The 26,388-nt window shown below is 57.2% G+C and overlaps 1 protein-coding gene across 6 annotated transcripts in view; it reads right to left on the bottom strand.

The window, feature by feature from the left end:
* Nucleotides 1-5,088: 5,088 nt before the first annotated feature.
* Nucleotides 5,089-26,388, bottom strand: part of CXXC5 (CXXC finger protein 5) — a 34,928-nt gene continuing 13,628 nt past the window's right edge. For 3 of the 6 annotated variants that reach the window (XM_043912932.1, XM_043912933.1, XM_043912938.1), the window contains exons 2-3: nucleotides 7,687-8,756; nucleotides 5,089-6,128 (exon numbers count right to left, since the gene is read on the bottom strand). In XM_043912932.1, the coding sequence (XP_043768867.1) occupies nucleotides 6,084-6,128; nucleotides 7,687-8,595 (954 nt within the window). In that variant the 5' untranslated portion in view covers nucleotides 8,596-8,756 and the 3' untranslated portion in view covers nucleotides 5,089-6,083. Of the gene's footprint in view, nucleotides 6,129-7,686; nucleotides 8,757-15,288; nucleotides 15,308-15,900; nucleotides 15,921-22,142; nucleotides 22,419-26,388 lie in introns of those variants that run through there. The other 3 variants (XM_043912934.1, XM_043912936.1, XM_043912937.1) reach the window with 3 other exon arrangements.

Below are 26,388 nucleotides of genomic sequence, written 5' to 3'. Positions count from 1 at the left end.
TCTGGTACGTTTCCCCTCACCTGTGACTGGTACTTCAACTAGAGCTGGAAACACACAAGAGGAAAAACATGCCCAGAAAGAGGAGATAATGTGTTTATTCAGTCCACGGAAGGTTTCTGGTGCCAGTGACGCCTCACTGAGCTACAGACCACAGCCCTGAAGCCAGGCCATGTCACCCAGAGTGGTCAGCAGTGATGGGGGTGGCACTGGGACACTAGACATGGCCTGCAGGGGTTAAGAAAGCTCCTGAGGAGGTAGCACCTGAAAGGGGAGCAAGGCATCAGTCAGGGAGGAGAAGGTTGCAGGAAACAGACTACATCTGAGAGACCAGAGCCCTCAGCCCAAGCCCTGCCCCCAGCCCAGGCCAGGAGCCCTGGAGGACCTGGCGCCCCTCCCCTGGGCCCACCCCATCTTCACGCCCTGCTGCCTGGAATCTGAGGCAGCCCTTGTTCTCTGGCAGGAGGGGAATTTAATGCCGCTGAGGGATGGCAGGTCGACAGGCGAAGAGAGATGAAAGTGTCCGCTCTGGCAGCCGGGTCGGTGGCCTCGGGGGACCCTCCCATACCCCCTCTATCTTTCTCAGCCGTTCTCCACTCAGTATGGCAGGAGGAGCCCTCAAGGGGCCCTCGGGGGAGATGTGGACCTCGAGGGACAGGATTCCCTGCAGGGCTGTGTGAGCTTGGGGGGCAGCTGGGCCTCTCTGTGTCGCTTAACTGCCTGCAGGGTGCCTAGGCCAAGGTCTGTATTATTAACGTGTTGGTGGCTGCCTATCCCTCCCCCACCTTGGCTGTCATCAGCACTGCCTGTCAGTACAGGGTGGCGGGTGGGTGGGCAGTGGGGGGCCAGGGCCAAGCGAAGAGTGACCTCCATTCGTCCATCTCCGGCACCTGGGAGGGAGTGGGAGCTGGGGCTGCAATCGGGTCAGGCCGAACTGGCCTTGAATGCAGCAGAGCCGTGGGGCCGCCACCACCCCTCTGTGACAGCAGAGCTGGGCTGGCTCTGGGAGTGGAGGCTGGGGCCCCACGGCAGAATCTGCCTCCAGGCCCAGTTGGAGGTGCTATGGGTTTTGGCCCCGTGAGGTGACCTTGTTGCTTCGCAAAGCGCCCCACCAAGTGCCTCACCCTGTGGTCCCTGGTTATGTTGCCCTTGTTTCCTGGGAACAGAGAGGCAAGGGCATTTAGCCAAGGTCATCCACAAGGGCACACACACACATACACACATACACACCAGAACGTGGCTTTGACACATAGTGACCAAGAAGAGTATGTCTAGACTCAGACTCCTAGGCCCTGTCTTCTTTCCCATCCATGGTAAAGAGTGATCCTCCAGAGGCCTGGCGCAGGCATCTAGGAGTCCAAGTTCCAATCAGGTCCCTTTACCATTTTGCTCTGTGACTTGGGTGTGTCCGCAACTCTCTCTGGGCTTCAGTTGCTCATCTGTTAAATAGATAATCCCTATCCTGATGATTTTCTGGAGCCAAAGAAGCAAATTTATTGAACAAATTGAAACCATCCCAGATTGAAGACAGCCTCCAACTAGCCTTGGGCCAAGGAGAAGTACCCACACAGAGAGCCTAGTTCCTGGCCCACAGTCACCCAGTATATTACAGGGGCTGTCCTGCTTCCTTCTTCCTGCACAAGACAAGGACAGTAGGCTCACAGCGGGGGGTCAGAGGCCCAGTCTGGCATGCTGAGTCAGGTTCAGGCCATGAAACAGGGGCTCCAGTTTGAGTGGGGGATAAGGGCAGCAAGGGACTAGGTCAGGCCAAACCCCACTGCTGTGGGGGGGAGGGGGCGCCTGGCAGGCTCTGGGCAGGCTGGGGTGGGGAGAGGCCTTTGGCGGCCACAGAGAACAAAGAGGCTGGGGTTGCCAGGATATTCTGCAGAGCTGAAGCCGGCGGTGGTGGGGCTGGGAGAGGGGCTGTGGTGGCCGTGGGAACCATGCCTGCTGCCCCCACACCAGCTCCCCCACCCAGACTGGGCCTCAGGGCCAGGCTGGGGTAAGAGGGGCTGCCAGGGCCCTCGCTCTGTCCCCAGAGTGGCACGGCTGTCAGGGCAGAGACCCAGGAAATGCTGTAGACAAAGACACATGGCACATAACATGAGCATCACCGAGGCGAGCACAGGTGCACACTGACACACAGTGTCATGAGCACACACCCAGGCAGCGTCACAAGGTCACAGCACGATCACAGGCTGGCAGCACACACTCACACAGAATCCTGATACCAGTCCCAGGGCCGCACCCATGATGGCCACACAGATACAACATCGCAAACCGCAGAGAACCACCCAGAATCTTGTCTCAGGGTCATGAGTACCGTACAGTATATGTTGTATATTCAGAGCCACACATTCAGCTGTACAACCTGGTATCACACTGGGTCTGTTACAGGATTGAAATGTCACAGGACATCCCAAAGTGTGGGGCCGCTGACATCACATTCTAATCCATGGCCACATGAGGTCTCACATCAGTCTACCACACACTGCACAGACCCATTTTCATAATGTCTCAGTGTCACGTATAGCCACATTGCTGTGCAAGCCCTCACGTGGTTGTCAGGGCCTTGAAGCATCTCTTTCTCTCTCTCTCACACACACATACACACACACAGAGCTACATGGAGGCTGGTTTTATCTCCAGCTCCAGGTGCGCTCACTTCCAGCCTCTCCAACCACCCCCTGCCATCCAAGCAGGGGTACAGGGTACTTGAGGTAAAGCTCCCGGGTCACCAGGAGGTCAGGCTCCCAACTGTAGCATAAGGGAGCTGAGGGCACCCCCAGGGAGGGGAATTGGACATTCAGCTCCACAGGGGAGCCCGCCTCTAAGAACTTCTCTGTCAGATGGGAGAGCAGCAGGGGTGAGCCCACAACAGAAGTGAGAGATACAAGGAGAGACACAAGAGACACTTGGAGACTGAGGTGCATGGGAAGGTGACAAAACACAGAAAAAGGAGTCAGAAACAAGCAAAGACCACCAAGACACAGAGCCAGATAGAAACAGGCAGAGACAGGGAATCCCCTGGTGGACTGGGGGTCCCTCAGTGCTTCCATCACTGGGGCTGGGGTTCAGTCCCTGGTTGGGGAGCTATGACCTCCACAAGCTGCATAGTATGACCAAAAATAACATTAAAAAAAAACAGAAAGAGGCGGACATGCGGGAGCAGGGTCCAGGGCTGGGGCAGCAGCTAGGCCACTCTGGAGAGATGGGAGGTGGGGTGGCTGGGCTTTAGGGAGAATGCACCCCCTGAGGTGGGGGACATCTTGGTTAGATTTAGGTGCATAATAGTTTTAAAATAACAGCACCAGCTACTATTGACGGAGTGCTTACAAGGAGCCAGGCCCTTCCCTAGAGTGATATCATTTCATCCTCAGGCAACTTGATGGAGAATTGATTGTCCCCATTTCCCAGATGAGGTAACTGAGGTGTCATGTGTTCAACCTCACAGTCATCCCCACCCCTGCCTAGGCCTGCCCTCTCCACAAAACACAGCCCAAGAGGACGAAGTTGGAAGAGGTGCGGGGCCTCAGACTCCAGGTTTCTCTGTGATGGAGGGTGAGCCCAGGAGCTGGGCTGCAGGCTGGCACGCGAAAAGGGGACAGGATGGCTGAGTCACGGCATAACCCCCTCGGGGCTGGCACCAGAGCCATCCACCCCACACCTGTAGGCATGCCAACGAGGGCTGGCGGAGGCCATCTGCGGCCCATGCACTGCCAGCAGCCAGGCGGGGGCAGGCCAGGGCCTCCTGCCCGGGTGCCCCCTGCTGGCCAGGCTTCCCATCCCCACTCCCCCAAGGAGGACCCTCCCTGTCCCCAGAAGCTTCTGCAGGTGCTGCAGTTTGCCTTGTGCAGGGGGTGAGGGTGCCCTGGGCTATAACACCTCCCCCTGCTCCCCGCTGGACACCCCCCTTCGGCAGAGCCGCCTGGAGAGATCACAGGCAGCCACATGAAAGGGAATTTTTCCCAGGCAGAGATGAAGTTGAAAGCTGCCTCCCACCATCCCGCCTGCCCCTGCTGTGCCAGGCCAGGCTGCTGAGCTCCGGGTGCTCGGAGGGAGCTTGTGACACCTGGGGAGGGGTTGGGGGGTCAGAGCCCCCACCCAACTTGGCTGCTTTCTCTCTTCCCAGGAACAATAGCAGAGACATTCCCCCTACCTGACTGCCCACTTGGCTTCAGAAGTTGCCCCTTCCATCATCTGAAAAGCCCTCACCCACCTGAAGCCAGGCTCCAATGTTGTCAGGGAGTTCTTCCTTGAGTCTAGCTCCATCTCAGCCAGGCTCAAAGCTGCTGGGTGGGAAGAGCCCTCCTGGTCGAGTAGATGATGGTTGCATCCTGCACATACCAGCCTCTGTGATGTCCAGGGGTGGGGCATGCAGGGCAGCTGCCACCCCCTTCCTGTTCAGGCTGCCCTGGCCTAGACCATGTGGCGGTGGTGACTTCCCCAGACACCTGGCCTCAGAGGCCCCAGACAACCTTGTGCCAACAGTCTTTCTGGAGGGAGCGGGGAGAGGGGAGGGTGGGGTGGAGACAAGAGCCCAATCCTGGGACACCTCCAGGCCCCACTCCAGCAGCTCTGAAGGGGGGTATGTGGGGGTAGTTGGGGGGGGGTGTCTGTGTGTGTGCATGCCGGGCACAGCCAGGTCCCCATGAACCTGGGCTGAAACTGCCCCCTGCAGCTTCACTTTTCTAGATCCTTGCAAGGATGAAGAAATGAGAACCTGAACAGGCAGCTCAGGCCCCACCCCCAGCCAGAACTGCTGGCTACTCTACACTGATCGGACCTGGTGACTTGAAGTGAACAGAGAAGGTGGCCCCAGGTAAGTGATGGTCCCTGGCGGTCCAGGTTTCAGCAGGGGGCGGGGGGGCCCAATCAGGCAGGTGAGGTGCTCCAGTACCGGCCACTTCCGGATTTAAGAGCAGTTTCATCCTGTCCGCCAGGATGGCTGCTCTGGCTTGCCCCATTTCTGGATCCAGTGAAGACCTCACTTCCCGTCCTTCCTCCTTCCCAAGGTCGTCCCAGACAACCCCTGCCCAGCAACAGCCCCCAAGCCAGGCCCCAAAACCGGACAGCAAGAAGCCAGTGGTGTTTCGTGACACAAACATGCATTCGTTTTATTCACAAAACAGCCTGGTTTCCTAAAACAATACAAACAGCATGTTCATCAGCAGGAAGCTGGCCATGGGCAAGGGGGCCCAGGCCACAGGGGGCCCCTGGGCACCCGCCCCCACTGGCAGGGGGCCACGCAGAGAAGTCCTTTCTTCTGTTGCCATCAGTGAGGCCAGAAAAAAGGACTTATTTTCTCTAAGTTAAGTAGCCAGGATCAGAAATAGAGACATGGGCTCCCCAGATCTCAACGGATAAATGAACAGAACTTTCATTTTTGCAAAATCATCACTGTTAGGGGTGGGGGGGGCTCCCATTCTGGGGCCCGTGGGTGCCCCGGGGGTGGATGGGCTGCCCCCTCCCGCGCTGTGAGCACCTAGCAGCAGCTCCACACGCATGGATGGATACAGAGGGGCTTCGACACGGCGCCATCAACATTCTCTTTATAAACATGAGTGGATTCTCCAGGCAAACTATGCACTATTTCATGGTCGGAAAGAATCAAAGGAAGTTTAAATGAGGGTGGAGTTAAACTGTGCTAAATTACAGTAGTGCTTATTAGTAACTAGATTTCAAAAGGTTACAGAAAATTTACATTCTCTACACAAAAACTGCATCTCCTGCACAGACAACATCGACATCGACACAGGAAGGAAACTGATTGTCCATTCTTTGCCCAGGAAGTCTCGGTACTTTATAGATTCGTCTTTACCTCTTTTTTTTGTTGTTGTTGTTGCTGTTGTTCTTCCAAAAAAAGCAGTTAAATTTTTTTTCTTTTTTTCTTTTTTATACGAGGGACGTGGAGATGTTAAAACGACAACAAAAAATATATATATAAAAACAGGAATGAAATCTGTGAGAGAATATTTTTGGTTCTAAAGACGGGTGCATCCGTTTGTCTTCGCCCGAATCCCTTGCCGGAGACCGCACGAGCAGTGACATTGCACGCAGAGGGCAGCTTTGGGTTCGCGCCGCCGTCACTGAAACCACCGGAAGGCGGCTCCCGTCGGAAGCATCACCTTCTGGCGGGGGCGGGAGACAAAAACAAGGAGAGAGTTCAGTCAGGGTCCGGCTGGGCCTGGCGCAAAGACGTTCCCCCGTGGAGGGCCTCCTGGCGGAGGGATGGGCATGGAGTAAAAGCAGCCACCCCGTGGAGTTCCTGCCATCCGGGCCAGGCCAGAGCCGCCTGACCCACTGGCCACCGCAGGGCCTGGAGCACCCGGAGCACCCTGAGGCCGGCTGAGCCACTGTGCCCAGGAACCCTCCTTCCGGACAGGAAGACCCCTGTCCCTGGTCCAGGGGCCACAAGCGCCAGGTGGCCATGGTGCCTCTAGGAGTTGTGTTCACGTTTCTGTTGAATGAGCATGTACGCATGTGCACTGGACGCACACGAGGATGTGTGCCTTGAGCTATGCTACAGTGTGTAGTGTGTCTGGAGCTGTGGTGAGGTGAAAGGGTGCTTGCTGTGTTTATTAAGAGGCTGCGTCTATAATAAGGCTGTGTACAAGGCAGGATGTGTGTGTGTGTATCTGTCTGTCTCTACACAAGAGGAGAGTGGGTGCCTTTGTGTGCATCCAGGTATGTTCTCTGGGCAGGAGAGCAGACATATGAGGTTTAGAGCTGGGTGAGGTGAAGGGGATAGCCACGCTGGGGTGCCATTATCATTTTGCAACCATTTTGGACATATGCGTCAAGCCCATTTGCAGAGGGGCGGGGCAGGGCAGGGACAGCAGGCTGAAAAGATGCTTTTGTACCCAGGCCTGGCATCACAGTGAAGCTGTCATGGCTGGGGACATGAGGACAGGCCCTGCCACAAGGATGGAGAGAAGTCATCACAGGAACCTGTCTACTCAGAACCAATCCACAGTGGGCAAGCTTTGCCCGCATCCCAGGCTCAAGCCACCTCCAGGCCCATAGGAACCCTGGCCATTAACTATGCAGCCAGACTGAACTTGGGGCCTCCAGGCACCCCAAGTCTGTCAGTTAGATGCCTAGAGCTAGGGTCTTCCAGGCTTCAGAGCACAGCAGTCAGCACTGGACCTGCTCTATTCTTGGGTGGCCTTGGGGGGAAGGCTGGGCTCTGAAGGGGCAAACGGAGGGCTTATCCCTCTAACCCAGAAGATCTACAGGACAGAACCCCTCAAATGGGGCAGGGGAGTCTCCCAGAATCTTAGGTCACAAACTGGAAACTTTAGGACATGTCTGAAAGTCAGAGACTCAGGACCTGTGTGGGAATCTCAATACCTGACCCAGAACTCTGGATGGTGCTGAGGGGGTGGGAGGGGAGGTGGGTGTGTGGCATTCGGAGTCCTGGGGCCTGGAGGGAATGCTAGGCCCCCGTGTGAAATTACATGCTTGCCTAGGTTGCAGACTACAACCTAAGGGCATCTTGGGATGTGGCTCTAACTCTCTGGGCAGTGAACTGGTGTCTTGGAGCCTGGCCTAGAACTCCAGAGCCCAGGGACAGCTGGGCATCCCTGACACAGGCCCAAGCAGGAAAGGTGGGGATGGGGGTGGGGGTGGGTTTGGACTGCCAGACAGACCCAAGAGCCCACACACCTCCCTCTAAGGCGCCGTTACCTCCAGAGCAGCGGAAGGCTTCTTTTTGAGTTCCTCACATTTTCTGAATTTGCAAATCTGATGGCCAGTCTTTCGGTTCCTACAACTGCTGCACTGCTCGCAGTTGATGCGCCGCCGGCAGGGCGCACACATGCCGCAGCGTTTCCGCTTCTTCTTGCCCGAGCTGATGGCGGAGGCCAGCTCTCCCTGCATGGGGTACTCGGCCAGGCCGGCCATGTGCAGCGCGCTCTCAGCCAGGAACACGCCCGCGGGGGTCATGATGAAGAGGCCCGGGTTGATGGGAAAGGCGCCCAGGTAGGGGAAGTCGGACTGGCCGTTGAGGGCTTCAGCCCCCGCCACAGCCTCCATGTCGGGCAGGCCGGCGCCCGCCTCGCTCATCAGCGGTAGGTGCTCCTGCACCACACGCTTCAGCATCTCCGTGGACTGCGCAAACTGCTGCAGCGTCAGCTGTCCCTCGGCCGCCAGCTCCGTGGCGCGCTCCGCCTTGCTCAGCAGGCTGGCCACAGCACCGCTTTTGTGCTTTGAGGTAGAGTTGCTTTTGTCCACAGCCATGGCCGCCGCCAGGTCGTGCCCGTTGGCCAACAGGGAGGCGGCGGCTGCGGCTGCCTTTTCGGCTGACTCCCCGCCCATCATGCTCCCGCCGCCACTGCCGCCGCTGCCCCCAAACGAAGAGTAGTGGGAGAGGGGGCGGGAGCGGCGCAGGCTCTTGTTGAGGGGTTCACTGATGATGCCGCTCTTGTTCCGCCGCTCGGGGGGTGGGGCATCATCCGCCACCGAGGCTGGCGCAGCAGCGGCCACCGCCGCACTCTTGTCTGCCACTCCCGCCTTTGGGCCACCGCCACTACTGCCATTGGTGCCGCTGCTGCTGCTGCCGCCGGTGTCCTGGGGGCCACTGCTGAGGCTCGACATGGTGGGGCCGAGGCCCGGACCCCGCTGCCGGGGGAGCCTGCCAACTGCGGGGGGTCCACAGACAAGCACCGGGGTCCTGCTGCCCAGGACAGAGAGACCTGGTGGGAGTTGCCACTCAGCGCAGGTACATGGTCGGGTGTCCACGTGGAAGTGCTTTCACTCTGTCGGGACAAGAGGATACAGGGTCAGGGCAGTGGTAAACACCTCTGCCGCCACCAATGCATCGCCAATGGTAACCACCAGGGGCCTCACCAGGGCATTCATCAAGTGCCAGCCAAAGTTAGGAATTTCTCATTTGTACTATCTCAGTTAAGACTCATAAAAAACCTACAAACAGTGGCTAGGAATATTCTATCTGATAAGGTGGGGAAGACAAGGTTTGCGAAAACTGACTGTCCCATGGACACATGGCCACTCAGCAGCGCAGTAGAGGCTCAGCTGGGTCCCCCTGCTAGGGTCTGGGAAGACGTCACAGAAGCAGGCGGTCCTTCCTCTGGGGGGAAGTGGGGGTGGAGAGAGCGGGAGTGCTCCATTAACCTCAGAGGTTACGCTCTGCTTCCTAATCTTTCACTGACCCAATTATGGAGAAGAGGGGTGCACACAGAGCTTGGCAATACAGACCAAAGTATGGAAGCTGCCTCTGGATGATTTTTTTATATTTTTGAAGTCACTCAGTCATGTCCGACTCTTTGTGACTCCATGGACTGTAGCCCACCAGGCTTCTCCATCCATGGGGTTTTCCAGGCAAGAATACTGGAGTGGGTTGCCATTTCCTTCTCCAGGGGATCTTCCCCACCCAGGGATCGAACCCAGGTCTCCTGAATTGAAGGCAGACGCTTTACCCTCTGAGCCACCAGGGAAGTCTTCCTAATTGTGTGTTAAACCTTCAGTCGTGTTCGACTCTTTGCAACCCTGTGGACTGTAGCCTGCCAGGCTCCCCTGTCCACAGGATTCTCCAGGCAAGAATACTAGATTGGGTTGCCATTTCCTTCTCCAGGTGATCTTTCCAACTGAGGGATAGAACCTAGGTCTCCAGCATTGCAGGCAGATACCATCTGAGCCACCAGGAAAGCCCAAGATGCCTAATACACATTATCTCAAGGCTCTGTCAAGTCCTGCAGGTAAAGGTAAGTGACTTTGTTTCACACAGTTTGCCAAATAGAGCACAGAGCCCTTATTTGAAGGAGCACGTACCCTTCTGCTAGAGGGCAGGCAGCCCTGTGCCAGAGGACAAGCCTCCTCCTGTAAGAGTAGGGGGCCACCCTTGTGCACCCAGCAGCACATACTCCCCACTCCCTCTCAAGCCTTAGGACCCACTCTTGTCTCTAGGCAGGCCTCACTGCTGTTCCCCAGCCTGGCTCCCAGATGGGTCTGGAGGGAGCGCCCAGTGAGAACAGAGTGCAGAGTGGACTCTGGGCCAAAGGGACCTCTGACTGCTACAAGTTGGGACCAAGAGTTGGTGTGACCCTCTCAGAAATGGAGTCTGTTCCTTGGCCACATCCACGTGTGGGGGTGCCCCTTCCCAAGACAGAGCCTGTTCTGCTCAGGCCCCAAGACTAAGGCATGTAAGCAGCCAGGCTCCTTGGCCAGAGCTCTGGAAGAAACTGTTCCAGATGGAGCTGAGTGGTAGTTTCCTCATCAGCCCTGGCTCCCTAGCATCTGCCTGCTGCGGCCCAGCAACCCCCAAGAGAGGGGTGGGAGGACGGGGCCCCGCCACGAGCAGCTGGCGACTCAAGGGGGAGGCGCACATCTGGCCGGGCCTGTCCCGCCCTGGGCTTGGGGGTGGCGCACACTGCATCTCTGTCCCCAGGCAACCCCACCATCCCCCAGTCACAGAACTCAGCCTGTCCTGGGAGGTCATCCAGCCCAAGCCTGTGAACTGACAGAAGGGGAAATCGAGGCCCTGGGCAGGCAGGGCCCCTGGCCCAGGACTGCTAAGGAGTGGCCATGAGAAGCGAGTGCCGGCAAGGGAAAAGCTCCATTTTCCAGGGTGAGGCAAAGGGGAGGCATCAGCAGCCAGCCAGCCACTCTGCCTCCCCAGCAGGTACTGGCCCACCTAAGCTCTTTCGTAGTGAAGGCGGATGAGTGGTGAGGAAGAGCTGGGCAAGCTGGCAGATTCCACTAGGACAAACCCAGGATGGCCTGGCAAGGTGTCCAGACTGGGCCGGGGGGTGCCACAGGGGTCGGAGTCATAGTAAGAGAAAAGGGGGGGGAGTGAATATATGCATCCCAGGACAGCTATGCTCTATTCTACCCACTAAGACTCCAGCCCAGGCTGGCCGTTGGGCCCTTGTCATCAGAGATCAGGGCCCCTCCAGGTATCAGTGACCCCGGCTAGGTGTGGGGGACCATGATCACTGAGAGCAGGGCCAGTGACTATTATGGCCAGTCACCCAGCCCCTGCCCATCTGAGCTCAACTACCCTGCCCTGGACCACAGCCCCAGATGCAGGGTGAGGGAAAAGATAGTAGGAGGCAGGCGCCCGCGGGCTGGAGAGGTGGGGAGGGGAGCAGTCTGTGCCCCAGCCCCTCTGTGCGTCCCCCGCCTCTGAGGCCTGCAGGCTGGTGGCAGAAATCGATAGCTGCATTAACGCTGCTTTTGCTCCACTCCCTCCCTCCTTCCAGCTCCACGATCTGGCTCTGCGTGTGGGGCGGGCAGGTCAATTAGAAGTCAGCTCCCTCCGACACAGACACAGCCACACAGCCGGGCGTGTGTTCAGGCTAAGTCTCTCTCTGCTTTTGTCTCCATCCCGAGTCTCTCTTGCTGGGGACCTAATCTCATGTTCTGTTCGTCTCTGGCCCCCTCTTTGAATCTCTCCAATCTTTCATTTTTCTGTCCTTCCTCAGGGACTCTCCTCCCCCAGCCCACCGCCCCACCACCAGGCCTCCCCCCACCCACCAGGTCCTGGGACATGCTGAGCTCGGGCCCAGAGGACGTGATATGTCATGGAACAGGTGCTGCAGGCAGTAAACGCTGGTTTGTCAGCCTCAGAAAGTGAAGTTGGGAGTACGCAAGGACTGGCACACAGGGTAACTCTGTCCTGAAACCCTAGGGTGGGCAGATACCAACCTCTAGTCCCCATGGCCTGGTCCCCAACCAAGGCTGTCTCAGATCTGCCCCATACCTGGCCCATCTCCTTCAGGCCCTGGGAAAAGCTGATGCCCTTGTCCCAGCGGACCACTGACCACAGGGCTCACGGGCCCTACTCATGGAAGGGGAAGACGTAAGAGGAGACCTTCTCCCAGGCCCCAGCCTCTACTGCAAGGCACACAGCAACCCTCTCCCAGGCCAGAAAGGGCCTGGCAGTGCCCAGGCGGCAGGGGAGGAGCTGGGGCTGCGTTGAAGCGGAGCGGGAATGAGCGGGAGGGAAAGCTGGCGGGCAGGCGGGCGGCGGCGGGCGCATCCATCATCGGCCCTGCCAGGAACGCATCCAGCCCCCAAAAAGAAATACTGCGCCTGAGGAGGGACAACAAAGGGCTCCGTTTCATCAGCAATGCGGAGCCAGCGCCCCGCCGCCCCGCCAGCCGCGGTCAGCCCACAAAGGACCCCTTTGTCCATGCAGGAGCCGGGCCGGCCGGGAGCTGGGACCAGGGGCTGACGGGCGGGGACAGAGCCTGGGGGCGGGGGTGAGGGGGGAACCAGTCATGGAGCGCTGGGGGGCAGAGGGGGACGTGGGGCCAGAAGAGACAGGTGGTGGGGATAGAGAATCATGAGACACAGAACTCAAGGGGTGGGTCAGAGAAAGGGGCTGAGGGAGGACAGAGCAAAGGGTCAAGGTTAGAGCATCATGGGGAGCAGAGACTGGAACAGCTGGGTTCAGAGATGCAGGCTACCTGGCCCAGCCCAGAGATGAGAGGATCTGAGAGACATGGAGACAGAACCCTGAGGAGAATCCCAGACGTGAGGACCTGGGGACCAAGAGAAGGCAGTTGGACATGCCCCTGGGATAGGGAAGTGGAGGCAGAAGTGGGGGGGACCAGGTGAGCCCCGGCCCACTCTGGTCCAAGGCCTGGGAGGAAGAGACAGGAAGGACAGCTGGGGGTCAGGGGTTCCTGGCCTCAGGGCCGAACTGTGGGGCCCTACCTCCTAGGGGCTGGAGCTCACTGGCTGTCCTGGGAAGCGAGAGAGTGTCAAAGCTGGGGCCACGCCTCCCTCTACTCCCAGACAGGCCAGCCCCAGAAAATATGGGACACAGCCCCTCCCTGACCTGCTCTCGCCAAGTGACATGCAGGCTCCCTTATCTAAGGGACCCTATTTGGTAGCACTTAGCACCTACTGTGTCCCCGGCCCTGCACTCCCATGTTCTACATGTTCTCTCTCCCTTCTGACTCCTCCCCAGGACCCAAGGAACCAGAACTATGAACCAATTCCTGAGATGAAGAAATTGAGGTTGAGAGAGGTTCAGGCTGTTGGGCCAAAGTCATAGAGTGGTTCCCTGTAGGGGGAGAACTTGAACCCAGAGCCCAAGCGTTAAGTCACCCTGCTTTGTGATTGCTTTTGCTTTACCCGGGAAAGGTGACCCAGCCACCCCGAGGCTGCCCTCACCCCCTCCCCGCGGGTTGTTACCATGCTTGTCACCTTTACGTGGTTGGGGGCACGAGCTGTCACAGGCCCCAGGGGAGTGTCCCCACCGGGGAGCTTGGAGATATCCAAGCAGGAACAGGGAATGCTGGACTGGTGATGTCATAATGCCAGCTGGCAATGAGGTCACCAGAGGTGGTGGCAGAGCCCTCACTCCACCCTGTGCCAGGGGAGCCCAAATTGTCCTCAGCAGGGCTCTGTCCTGGGTCCTCCAGGCTACACAGCAATGGGCGGGGGGTGGGGCAGGAGGGCATGTGGGGTGGGATGGAGCTGTCTGCATGGAGACCTGCACACAGGTGGCCACGGTGAGATGTTCTTGACGCTGCACACAGCAGCAGTAGCAGCCCCATGCCCTGTGGTCCTGGGGAGATACAGACCAGACTGGCACTGCTCTGGAGGGTTACAAAGGAGCTGGGCCGATGGGCACATGAACCAACGTGACACGGGAGGGTGGGAAAAGGATCGAGCGGGACACCGGGACCTTTCTGGAGGAAGGGGCTGCTTAGCCTGTGAGTTAAGGATAAGGAGAGGTTACCAACGTGAACACAAGCTTGAAAGGGTTCCCAAGAAATGGGGAAGCAGGGGTGAGGTGTGGCTATGAGGTTGGCAGGGTTTCAACTGGGTGGGGCCTTGAGGTCAAGAGCAGGATTTTTTAAAACAGATTTACTGAGGTATAGTTAACATACTACAAAATTCACCCCTTCCAAAGTATATAATTCAATCATTTTTAGTGAATTTATGGAGTTGTGCAACTATCTCCTACTCCTCTGCTGGTTGGAACAGCCGTCCTGCCTGCTGAAGGAGGGCTTCCTGGAAGAGGCAGCATTATCTGGGCCTTCAGGATCCCAGGCATGGCCCATCAAAGCCCACCAGCATTGCAGACTTGCAAACCCTGGCTCATTGCACCCTTCCCCACACTTGTGTGTGCACTCTTGACATGTGTGCTACCCCCCCCTCACATCCCTCTAACCCACCTTGATGGGCTGGTGTTCCTGGTCTCCAATGGAGAGGGGGAGTTGGACAGACTGACTGATGGGCAGGCCAGTGGTGGTGGGGAGGGCAGACCACAGGCTATGGTGGTTGAACTGAGCTGAGCAACTGGGTGTGTGTGGGGGTTTCCATCTCTGATTTCCATGATTCAGCCTGGGGAGTTTCCAGAGGGAAAAAAAAAAAGCCCTACTCAGGCCTAAGGAGACACACACGGGGACACCAGTCCTGGAGGCCAGGAGAAATGCAGGCCTTACTGGAGGAACCAGGGCACACAGCCAGCTATGGATGGACACACACATACAAGGACACACTGACCACTGTTAGCACCCAGCAGATGGTCTGGAGTGGGCCACACCCTCAATGCCACTAGGGTCTCCCTAAGACTAACACCCCAAGACCAACTGCCAAGGACAGAATGGTGGTGGAGGCTGCAGTCCTATTTCCTTGACTCCACACTCCCTGGCCTTTTATGCCCCTTTTCTCAGGCAGGCTAAACCCCCTTCCCTAAGGACTGAAACATGCTGCTGAGAAAACCCAGGAGTATATGGGGTTCTGCCTGCCCTTACAGAGCTCCCAAAAGGAGTTGAAGGAGGAGATCAACCCATTTCATTGACAAAAACACTGAGGCCCCAGGCAGGAGGTATGCCCTGACCTGGGGCTCTAGGGAATGAGGTAAGGATCCTGGACACCTCTGATAAAGACAAGGCCTTCCTCAACAGGCACCTCCTTTGGGCCAGATTCCTTCTTTAGAAAGGTCATAGGAGCCAAAGGACTCTCCTTACTGTGTGACCATGGCATATGGCCTCTGAGCCAGTTTCCCCATCTGTAACATGGCACCATGAGGATAACAGCTAACACACATGGGGACCTTTCTATGTGCTAGACAGTGGACATGCCTTGTTTCATAGAATCCTCATACCCACTTTCTGAAGGAAGTACTATGACTGCCCCATTTAGAACAGACAGTTTGATAAGCAATTGTGAGAAAATGATTGCCTCTCTGTTTGGGAGCTCCTGGATCATAGACTAAGGTTTCCCAAAGTGGAGATGTCTGAGCTGACACTAGCCTGGGATCAGAGCCCACACACACTTTCTTAGGACCTCCCTCCTGGTGGGCCTCACCATAGGACAAGCCAGGGAAAGCCAACTCAGAGATATTTGGTCCCCACTGGGAGAGGGCATGTATCCACAGGACTGGCCAGGGCATGGAGTTGGCAGGTCCAGGTTTGTGGCTCCATCCTGTCCCTTCTTGCTGACTTTGACACCTTCCCCTGCACTCAGCCTCAGCTTGCATCTGTAAAATAGAGATCAGTGGTTCTTGCTCCTCACCCCAAGCTGCAGAAACCATGAGCCCAGAAGGGCCTGTGGGGAAAGAGGTGGAGAGATACAGAAAAAAAGACTCCAGATAGCAATCCGCCCTCCAAAGAGGAAGGCTCCAGGGGCCTAAACTGGCTCCTGATGAGATTTTTCAGATGGGGAAACTGAGCCTTGGAGAAAAGGGTTCTGAGCAGGCCATAGGGTTGGGACCGAGCTCCAGAGGATGTGAGGCTGACTGGGGTGAGGAGCATCCAGCCCCCTCCCTTTCCTATCTCCCCAGAGGAAATGATAATAGCAGACCTTAATAATGAGCACTTACTCTCTGCTACGTATTGTGCTAAGCATTTCACATGCATTTTCTCACTGAAATCTCTAACTCTTTAACTACTATTAACCCCATTTACAGATGAGACTCACCTGCCTAAGGTCACTAGGTCAATCAGCAGAAGAGTCAGGATTTGAAACCAGATCTCTGCGACTCCAGGGCCTGGCTCTCCAGCACTGCCCAAAAGCTCTGAGGCACGTTTTGGCTAGAGGGTGAGGTCCAGGGGCACCCTCAGCCTAGGGGAACCCTCTTGGTTTCTCATTGGTCCTGAGGGGGAAGGGGGTAGTTCTCAGGCTCTGAGCAAACCACTTTGGGACACTGTCACAGAGAAGTCTGCAGCTGTACCCTAAGGCCCAGGAAGACAGGGGAAGGGGCTGCGGGTGGGCCGGACGGGCCAGGCTGGGCCAGAGCTCCGGGCATTCCGGCGGCCTCCGCAGGAAGCAGAATGGGACGGAAACCGGCTCCTGCCTCCTCCCCCAGAATCCTGTGGGCAGCCTAGCCGGCCTGCACAGAGGCCCTCTTTGTGCCTGCCCCAACCCGCCACCCGCGGCTGGCCCAGGGTTTTGAGTTTCCTGGGGGGTGGGGGCCCCACCACTGCTAAACCTCCAGCTACCTCCCCCTCTCAGGGGCGGTCACAGTAGTCCGCAGCTGGAGGAGGAAGTGAGTGATGACCAGGGCTACCCCAGAGCCTGATGTGTGTCCACATCTCATTCCCCCAACACACCCTAATCGGGCTGGAGGTAGGCAAAGGGACCCAGAGACAGAGCCTGAGAGGCCACCCCCCTGAGCCTGCCCTCCCTGCCAGCTGTCACCAAGCCCATCCTGACCCATCCAGGACTCTCCCATCCCACTCCATCTCAGTGCACTTGTGCCCAGGCTGGTGGACATCCACGGAGGCTGGCCAGGTGGGTAGGGTGACCCATCTGTCAATCACCATTTCCTATTTTCCAGGAACTCCCTGGACACACAACATGCATCCAAGGGAAGGCCTAAAGCTCACTTCAGCATTTCAGGGGTCCAAAGCTCCTTGGGTGTTGCAACTGCTCAAGAACACCAGACTCCAAGGAGCACCCTCGAGTTGGAGTGGATATGGTGAGGAGCAGCACTAGGGCCAAGTATATCTGCATGTGTCCACCTGGGAGGTGTGTCAGAAACCTGTGCACATTGCATGCATGAGAATGTGTGTCTGGGGCTGTGCCCAGGTGTGTGTACACTCTGTTATTACTCTGTGATTTTGAGTACTGATACACAAGTGGGGCTTAGATACCAGTGGAGGTGGAGGTCTCTGTGTGACCTCCTGTGTGTAGGAGTGGAGTGTGGCTATCTGCATCTGTGGATGTATGTGTATGACTGAGTGTGCATGTGTCCAAGTAGAGTGGTTTATATGGTGGCTGGATATCTGTGGGTTCTCCTGGCCTGTCAAGTGTGTGTGTGCGCGCGCGCGCATATGCATGTAAGCACAGGTGTGCATGCGCTCACTGTGAGTTCTATCAGGACCTCTGAGGGGTTCTGAGATACGGGTCTGGGACTCAACGGGCATGGGGATGGCGCAGACAGGAACTCACGCCAGGTGAGGGGCCCCTATGGAAACAGGAAGTTGCCCACAGGAACACCTGGGCTGTGGTGGAGGTTGGGCTCCACCCAGGTTCAGTCTGTACCCCTGAGAAATCAACCCAAGGCTCCACTAGCCAAAAAGCTGTCCCAGCCTCGAGGGAGGCACCTGCCTCGTCTGCCGTTCAAGACCCAACAGCTCTGGTCAGCATCTAAACCCGTGTGCCTGGCCTGAGCGTGGAGAAAACTGGAAAACAAAAGCCCCCAGACCGCAGGCCCTCCCTGCAGAGGCGTGGGGGAGGCAGGCAAGAGGCGGGAGGCTCAGGAGGAGGGAGGGAGGTGTCGCCGCAGCCCCGGAACACAAAAATAATGAGGCGAGAGGGGCCGTGGGGCCGAGCCGGCTGGTTCCGGAGTCGCTATCTGACCTTGACAGATGCCACAGCTGGGCGCCTGGAGAGGAGCCGCCGCCACAGTGCTGCAGAACAGCCCCCCCGCAACCCGCCACCTCCCCCAGACTGGGTCGATGGAGGTTCAGGCAGGCCCCAGCCACAGGCAGCCACCCCACCAGGTGGGAGCTGGGGGACCTCAGAGTGTAACCCAGTCAGGCAGGGGGTAGGGGAAGGAGACGGAGGCAAAGAGAGTGAGTGGGGGCAGGACCACTGCAGGGCATGGGAGGAAGCAGTGGGGTCTCCGGAGGGCGCCCTGGCCCTCAGGTGTGGCTGTGTGTGTAGGAGAAAGACATAGAGCGTACTGTTGTGCTTGTGTAGCTATGAGGCTGAGTGTGGTTAAGAGAAGCAAGTTGTGAGTGTGGGTATGACAAAGATCATTGTGTGTGTGTGTGTCCTTGGGGTCACCAATTACTCCCCTGTCCTCTTCCAGAGCCACACCTGTCCTGGCAGGAGCCAGTCATGCTGGGGTCAGGGGTGGCGGGGTGCAAAGAGCCAAAAGCACTCTGATCTCCAGCTACCACCAAGTTCTGTCACTAGCAGACAGAGGAGAGGTGGCCCTGTGGTCGTCCTGGCCTCCTCTTTCTCACCCACAGGGGTGCTCCGGGCACAGAGATGGGCGTGGGGCTGGACGCCACCACTCTGGGGACAGCAGTGAGGGGCTGGGGTACAAGCTGCAGGAGGGGATGTTGGGCTGGAGGCGGATTAGCAATTCCGAGCACTGGCTACATAATTAAAAAATCATTACGGCAGGCAGGCGGGCAGAGCCATGTGAGCTCACGCTCAGAGCGGGTGGGGACATGGCCGTGGCACTCCCCCTCCCACCGCTTCCCGGAGGAAAAATCCCACCTGCTAATATAATTATGGAAAAACACAAGCATAGAAATTCGGTTTCAGCAAACAACGTGTCTGAGTGCCCAGGGCCTGCCTGGCCCTCAGCACAGTGGGCAGGCTGGTCACTGGTGCCCAAGGCTCCCAGCAGTAAGCTGGGTCCAGACCCCCACCTCCTCTGCCTCAGCAGCCCCCAAGAGCAGGGGTGGAGGTGTGTGGGGGACATGTAAAGCCCAGCTCCTCAAATTCCAAATCCAATAGAAAACTGGCCTGTGCTGATAGTTGACAAATGGGGAAACTGAGGCTAAGGAATCCGTGTAAGGTTATGGTGTTTGTGGCAAAGCTACTGCACCAATGGGCCACCCCAGGAACTCAATCCCCTCCCCTTCCCTGTAATCCTCCAGCTTCCCTATCTCATCGGTCATCCCCCGGCCCCCTCCACTCTCGCGGGAGAGGAGCAGCTCTCTCCCTGAGTTGGAACTGGACTGTTCAAGTCAGGTACTCCAGCACCGCCCAGCCCCTAACCACGCCGGGATCCCAGGGTGAGGGGGCGCGGGGAAGCCGAGGCTCCCAGTTCAGGGACAGGGCGTCCTGGGCTCGGCTGGGTTAAGCTAGGCCAGCAGGGCTGGCTCCCGCCCCAAGAACGGCGGCCAGCTCTGGGGCACAGGCCCCAGAACGGCAGGAACAGCCGCCATCACCTCGGGCCTGGAGCGGGAGGCGGCGGCGCGGGGAGGGCAGCCGGGCCTAATTAGTCTGCCTGGGACCCGGGCGGGCGCCGGGGCGGCAGACGCGGCCGCCGGAGCCGCGCAGGCACGTCCGCGCCCGGCCGGGAGGCGGCGAGGAGCCGGGAGGCCGCGCGCCCTGGGACGCGGTGGGACGGGCGGGCGGCCTGGGAAGGCCCGGGCTTGGGGAGATGCCGGCCCCGAACAGGCCTGCCTTCCCTCATTCTTCGGTGCCACCAGGCGCAGCAATTAGAGGCTTTCAAAGTTTGTCCTTAATTGGTTTCATTTTTGCCTCATAAATGATTCATGGCCCTGGAGGTCTGGGTGGGGGAGGAAGTGGCAGGGGGAATTTGGGAGCCAGGCCCCCTACCTGAGGCTGGAGAGGGGCCTGCAACCTTTGCCCAGTTGAAGACAGGGCCTGGGGAAGCCTCGGGCAGGTGGGATCCTCCAGCAAAAATAAAAAACCCCGGCCCTCTCCTCAGGGCACTGACTAATTAGCAACCGTGACTTCTCTGCAGACCAGAGCTCTGCAGTCAGGCCCAGAGCCACTGCAGCTGCTGGGGCCCTGGGAGGGTGAATAGTAATATAATGATAACAAAATAACAGTGTCAATAGTAATAATAAAATAAAGATGGTGAACACTTAAAGTTCTCACTTAAGCTTCAGACATGCAGTTAAGAACATCTCTTAACCACCCACCCTAAATCCCCAAGCACTATCAGGAAGAGGTCCCAGAATCCCCATTTTGCAGTTAAAGAAACTGAGACTTGGAGAGCTTAAGGTCTCTCCTCTGCCCCTCTGATGCCGAAACTCCTCACTCCTCAAGGTCTCAGCAGCTTGGGGCTTAGGGCTGGACACCTGGAACACTGCCAGTAAGTTAGGAGCTGCAGAAGACCCCAGAAAGGTCCAGTGACGCCATATCCACCTGGGCCAGGTTAGCTCTGCCCCTCACAAGGCTGTGTGACCTTGACTGAGCAATGTCCTCACATAGCCTTAACTGGCCCATCTGTCAAATAGGAAGGCAGCGGCCCTATGACTCCCACCCAGCGCTAACTTGTGCTGGGCGTGGGATCAGAGATGTCATGGATCCCATGCTCAGGGAGCTCCCAGTCTAAGAGAACATGGATGTACACACAGAGAGAAGGGCTTAGTAGAGTCTGCAGAGAACTCCGAGCGCTCAGTCAGTCACCTGCTGAGGGCTTCTTGGAGGTGAGGTAGGCAGAGGAAGCATCTCCCTTTTAAGCACGTTCCCCGGTGGCTCAGATGGTAAAGAATCCGCCATCAATGTAGGAGACCAGGGTTCGATCCCTGGGTCAGGAAGATCCTCTGGAGAAGAAAATGACAATCCACTCCAGTATTCTTGCCTAGAGAATTCCATGGACAGAGAAGCCCTGGCGGGCTATAGTCCATGGGGTCGCTAAGAGTCGGCCACAACTGAGCTAACACAACCCACAGAATGCTCAGGGAATGGGTGTGGCCTACTTAAACCCTTGGCTAGAGGTCAGACCTTGAAGAAATCTGAACTACAGACTACATCAGAAGGATATTCAATGCAAAATGCCCAGCTCAGTCTGTCCATGACAGTCCCTTTTATTCTGAACTATGAGAGGTGAGGTCTACACAATTATCTGCAAGGCCCACCTGGTCCCTGGGGACATCCCAGAGGTAAGGAAATGCACTCAACAAATTCAGGAGCAGATGCTATAAGGGGCTTCCCTGGTGGCTCAGTGGGTCAAGAATCCACCTTTGATGCATTAGACGTAGGAGACATGGGTTCAATCCATGGGTCTGTAAGATCCCTTGGAGGCGGGCCTGGCAACCCACCACCCCAGGAGAATCTCATGGACAGAAGAGCCTGGGAGGCTACAGTACGTAGGGTAGCAGAGAGTCGGACACAACTGAAGGGACAGAGTAAATGCTGTATGGACTGACTTCCCCTAGAGGCCCCAGGGCTCTGGGCCGCTAGCTGGTGCCTCTTGGGTACCTCATAGATACCACCTCCTCGTGCGTCCTCCAGCTCCTGTCTCAACCACTTGCACCAGATTTCCCTCCACAAACTCTGCCTTCTCAGGCCCTGGCACCTGCTCAATTCCATTGGCTCCCTGCTCTCCCATCCAGCCGGCCTCCACCAGGCAGCGAAACAGAGGCTTCAAGTGGTATACCTCCCACTGTCTCCTTCCTCATTGTGCCTCCCCACGGCCCTCTGAGTGGCATATGTGATCGTCCCTGTGTCCAAGGGAGGAAAATGAGGCTCTGAGCAGAAGCTAAGGGACGTACCCAAGGCCACACAGCTTAAGGAGACCCAGGCCCAAATCTCTTGAAAGCCCATGTTGCTCACCTTGCTGGCCTCCTACAGGTCACATTCCTGTCCTGAACCAGGACTGGCCACTTCTTGCCCCAAGCCTGACCCATCTTCTGTCTAGACAAAAACTGTACTGAATCCGCACTCCTCCAGACATAAGATCTTGGTCAGACCGTTGTGGTCAGGGGCCCTGCAGGGTGCCCAGGAGGTAGCAGGGGTCCCTACATACTCCGAGAGCCCTAGGGTATGGGGCCTCCTGCCTCAGCCCAGCTGGGTCATCCCAAAGATTGGGTGGGAAAAGTCCCAAGATACAAACACAGAGTACCACAAATGTCTGGAGAGGGGTATGGAGGAGGCACAATGATGTTAGGGTGGAGGGGGCTGGCCATGTTCTTTGGTCCTCTCTCGGGTACAGTCAACTTTAAGGCTCTTATCACACACTAGGGAGAGGGCTGCCTGTGGAAGAAGGGAAGAAGCCTAACCTTTATACTTCCGCTACTCCATTCTGCTGGAGAATATAGCTGAATGGCTTGGGCAAGTCATACCCTCTGAATCTTCAGTTGTTTCATCTGTACAGTGCATCCAAACTCTATGGAAAAACTTTGAGAACAGGTGTAGAGGTATTCCTTGAGAAAAGGGATTCAGAACTGGACAAAACACTCAGTGGTCTATGTTGGCTGGGGGCACTTGTATAGTAGAAGCTTGACAACTGCTTGGTGAACATTCAAACAAGTGGCTGAGTTCTCAGATTTCAGAGTGCCTCTTAGCAGGTCCAGGTGACACCCACCTCCCAGGTGTCCCCCATGAGCCAGGACACTGGTCTGCCCAGCCAGGTCACTGGGGTCCCTCTCCCCGGCCTGCCCATTTCAGGCGGGTCAGCACTGACATCAGCAGGACCGGCTGGGCGTGGAGCCCGCCACCTCCGGAACCGCCAATTAATTAACTTTTTCAAATTAATTTCCCAAGCAAAATTCCATAATTACATCTGTCTCCATCAGCCTGAGCCGGGCAGGCAAGACGACCCCGCAATGAGATGGAATGTGACCATACCAGGGGGTGATCATACTGGCCCCAGGAAGAGGTCAGAGGCACTGGAGGTTGAGTTTAACCATGGCAGGGCGATGGTCTGGGATCCTTACGGATGCTGAATGGAAGGGGAGGGGGCCAAGAAACCAGAGCCCCCCCCCACCCCCCGCAAGCAGTGGAGGGCTCAGGGACACCCATGCCTACCCAGCTCATCCTGCTGCCCCCACTCCCCACCCTGTGCCCCCAAACCACAATGGGTCTTGGCAGGGCCCAGTAGCAGCACAGGCACCGCAAGGCTGAGGAGGCCACGACTGCGGCGTTCTAATTTCCCAAAGGGGCTGAGATTAATTAGCTCACACACAGGCGCAGAGAGGGAGAGGAGAGTGGGAGCAGGGGCGGGTAGCGTCAGGCAAGGAGCTGGCTGGCACTCCCCCCACCCGCCCGGCAGGCAGTCAGGCGGCCTTGACAGCCTGGGTGCTCTGAAGGTCAGTGGCCAAGCCGGCTGAGCCAGCAGACTGGCATTGTCGCCTTCCCAGAAGCCCGGAGACCAAGACTGGGAGGGGCAGCAACCAGGAGGACAGCTGCGGAGGTGGGGGCGGGGCCACCACTGATGGCGTCCGTGCCAGGTGCTCTGTCCACACCCTCCTCTTTTATTCTCCCAGCAGCCCTAAGAGGTAGGCACCATGGCCTTCCCATTTCACAGATGAGAACACTGAGGCTCAGATCTGAGTTAAAATTCACTCAAGTTGTGGATGGTAGAAGTGGCCCATCTCCAGAGCCCACCTTGCTCCCTCCTGAATTCTGTGCTGACACAAGGTCTGCAGGAGCCCTGGGCCTGGGGGACCCGGAGACCAGCTGCAGAGTGTGGCTATCTGACTGTGGCTTACCTCTGTCTCAGAGCATGTGCTCGGCAGACTCTCAGTCATTTCAGAGATGCAGAAACTGAGAGCAGAAAGGGGAAGTGACTTGCCGCCACAAGGCACAGGGCCCCAAACCCAGACTTTCTGCCCCTCCATTTCAGGCCAGCACCAACTTCCAGCAAAACAAACCCAACTCGGTGACCTTCAGTGAGACCTGCCCCAGGGCCTCTTTAGCTAACCAGTACACTGATCGGGGTGGGGTGGTCACTGTCACCCCTGTGTACAGAAGAGAAGGATAGCTCCAGCTCAAGGGCACTTTCTTAACTTCTCCCTGCCAGGCTCCCCAGAGAGGAGAAAGGCGTCCCCAGGGAGGTGGGAGGGTAGGGATGGGAGAGGTGTATGATGCTGACCAGGCCCCTAAGCAGCTCTCACGAGCCTAGCAATTGACCTTCCCAGAACTTGTCTGCAAGAAGATCCCTGCAACCCTAGGGAGACTCAATCTGCTCCCTGGGCCACGCCTTGACTCCTACCCGACACCCAGTGAATCATGTCTCCACAGAAGCCAAGGGCAACAGGGCTTACCCTCCCTGGGCTTACAGGATCAGCAGTGCCAAGGTTCTCGGGTCCAAGATAACAGACGGCCCTAGAAGAGTCATAGGGCAGTGCCTAAGTGGGGAGGGGGCTGGCCCAACTAGGAATATTCTTCATCGTGTGAATTATGGGAGATGGGTAGGAGCCCCCCTGAGGCACAGGTCTACATGGGGTTTGGACCCAGGGTTCCCCTCCCACTCTGCAGCTTCAAGCTAGGAGACCTCAGACAAATGGCTTGACCTTGCTGAGTCCACTCCCTGATCTGTGAAATGCCCACCATGACAGTCCTACCCCCACCAGCGTCCTAGACAGGATGAATGCGAGGTTCTCAGTGCGGAGCCAACAGGCATAGGTGCTCAATAAATGAGAGCTGTGTGGTTATTTTTACCGTCATCCTCAGCCAACACCAGAATGAGTGAAAGCACTGCTCGAGCCAAGAATGTTGGGTAACCCAAGCTGTGGCCCCAGTTCTGCCACTGTTTGAGTCTGAGCCAATCCCTTAATGTCTCAGTTTCCCCAGCCTCAAGTAGAGCATCCCCTGTCCTGCCCTCTTACCTGCAGGAACCCCGGGAGTTGTGCACACGAAAGGGGTCTGAGGGCTACAGCGAGGGCAGCACTCAGCTGTGCTTTTCTGGCCACAGGAAGAGCCCACTTCTACTTCTTGCCAATGTTTCCTCCTATTTCCTTGTCCCCCTCCCCACCCAAGCCCGGCCTGTTCCATGTCCACGCTTCTTCAAGCTCCCACAGTCCCAACAGCCCTTCCATAGGTGTATTCCAAGCCCCTCACTGCCCTGCGAAGGCCACATTTGCCACCTGGAAGTCCCTGCCTGAGGCTAACTTGTGGCTTTGCTATCTGTTGGAGGTTAGGCGATAGAAAAAAAATCTGGGAACGATGGTTGGCTCTCTGTGTATCTAACCATGCTGTGAAGCCCCCAGGAGTGTGCACCCAAGGACTCCAGGTTCCTCTGTCCTGGGTCCCATCCATTCCCAACCATCCCCTTCCCAGTGACCCCAAGCTCAGCTTCCTCAATCCCAGACTCCATCATTCTCATCTAAGAACAGCCCTAGAGAAGGCTAAATCCACATTCTAATTAAGGAGTCTTTGGTGTGGGGTACCACTCCCAAAAAAATGCCAGCTTTGGTGGAGCAAACAGGTGGAGAGGAGGGCTGGACTCACCTGGAGATCCAAGTGAGACATGTTGCGAACCACACCCCACCATCTACTTCATCTACACCAGGTCTTGCAGTTTTAAGACAGAGATAAGGGTCATACCCATTTTACAGGTGGCTAAAGTGAGGTCAGAGAGGTTGGCAAACCAGATCATGATTACACAGCAGGCAGTGACCAAATCTGGTGTGGAGCCCAGGCCTGTCCAATTCTAGAGCTGATGGCTCAGGGGACATTCAGTTCTCCTGAATGGTCACTGCTGGTTGTCTTCTTCAGGTTGCCTGGTCCCCTCTTCTCCCCGACCACTGTCCAGGCCTTTATGGGGGAGCCATAAAGTGGGGCCAATCTCATTCCTCCCCAGTCTCTGTGGCCAGGAGGTGGGAGCCAACATCGGCCAGAGTTCACCTGCCTCTTCACTTCTGCTAGGCTGTCTCAATCCTGTGGGCCCAGAACGAGCTGCCCTCTGAGCGTTAGGAGACTGTGTCCAAAGTCCTTCGTGACCAATGAAGCCATCCCCATTGGACTCAATTCTTTCATCTGAAAAAGGATGCCTTTTTCCATGTGTGAAATATGGGTTATGCCCCCAGTTCTGCTCACTCAGGGAAGGCAAGCGCCAGCCCCAGTGGGCAGCAGAAGCACAGAGGCTCCCTGAGGGCATCCCCCTAACCCAGGAGCCGAGCCCTTCCTTGGACTCAGGCCAGGGACTAAAACTCGGGGTCGAAGTCTGAATTCTGAGTCTTAGGGTGCTGGCTGCAAGACAGGAGGCCAGGGTGACCAGGGAGGGTGGGCTGACAGACTCCTGAGGCGCTCAGCCCACTAGATCAAGGAAGTCTCATTCCTCCCCAGTCTGTGGCACCCCGCAATCTCTCAAGGACCCCGCTCCCTGAGTGGGGGGAGCAGCTGGACACTTGGCGCTCCCAGGAAAATCGATTCTCCATGGCTTTCCTTCTCCAGCCTTTCCTCTACTGAGCTCCCCCGTGTCCCTTCCCCATCAACCCCCAACCGGCTCTGCCTGGGCTAGAGTTCCCCATACTGGAGGGCAAGTGAGTTTAACACTTCCATGCCCGTGACTGGGGCCTCCTT

This window comes from Cervus elaphus, chromosome 9 (assembly GCF_910594005.1).
Source record: "Cervus elaphus chromosome 9, mCerEla1.1, whole genome shotgun sequence".
Taxonomy (NCBI): Eukaryota; Metazoa; Chordata; class Mammalia; order Artiodactyla; family Cervidae; genus Cervus; species Cervus elaphus.
Note: the sequence above shows the minus strand (reverse complement) of the source record. Positions and strands in the feature narration are given on the sequence as shown.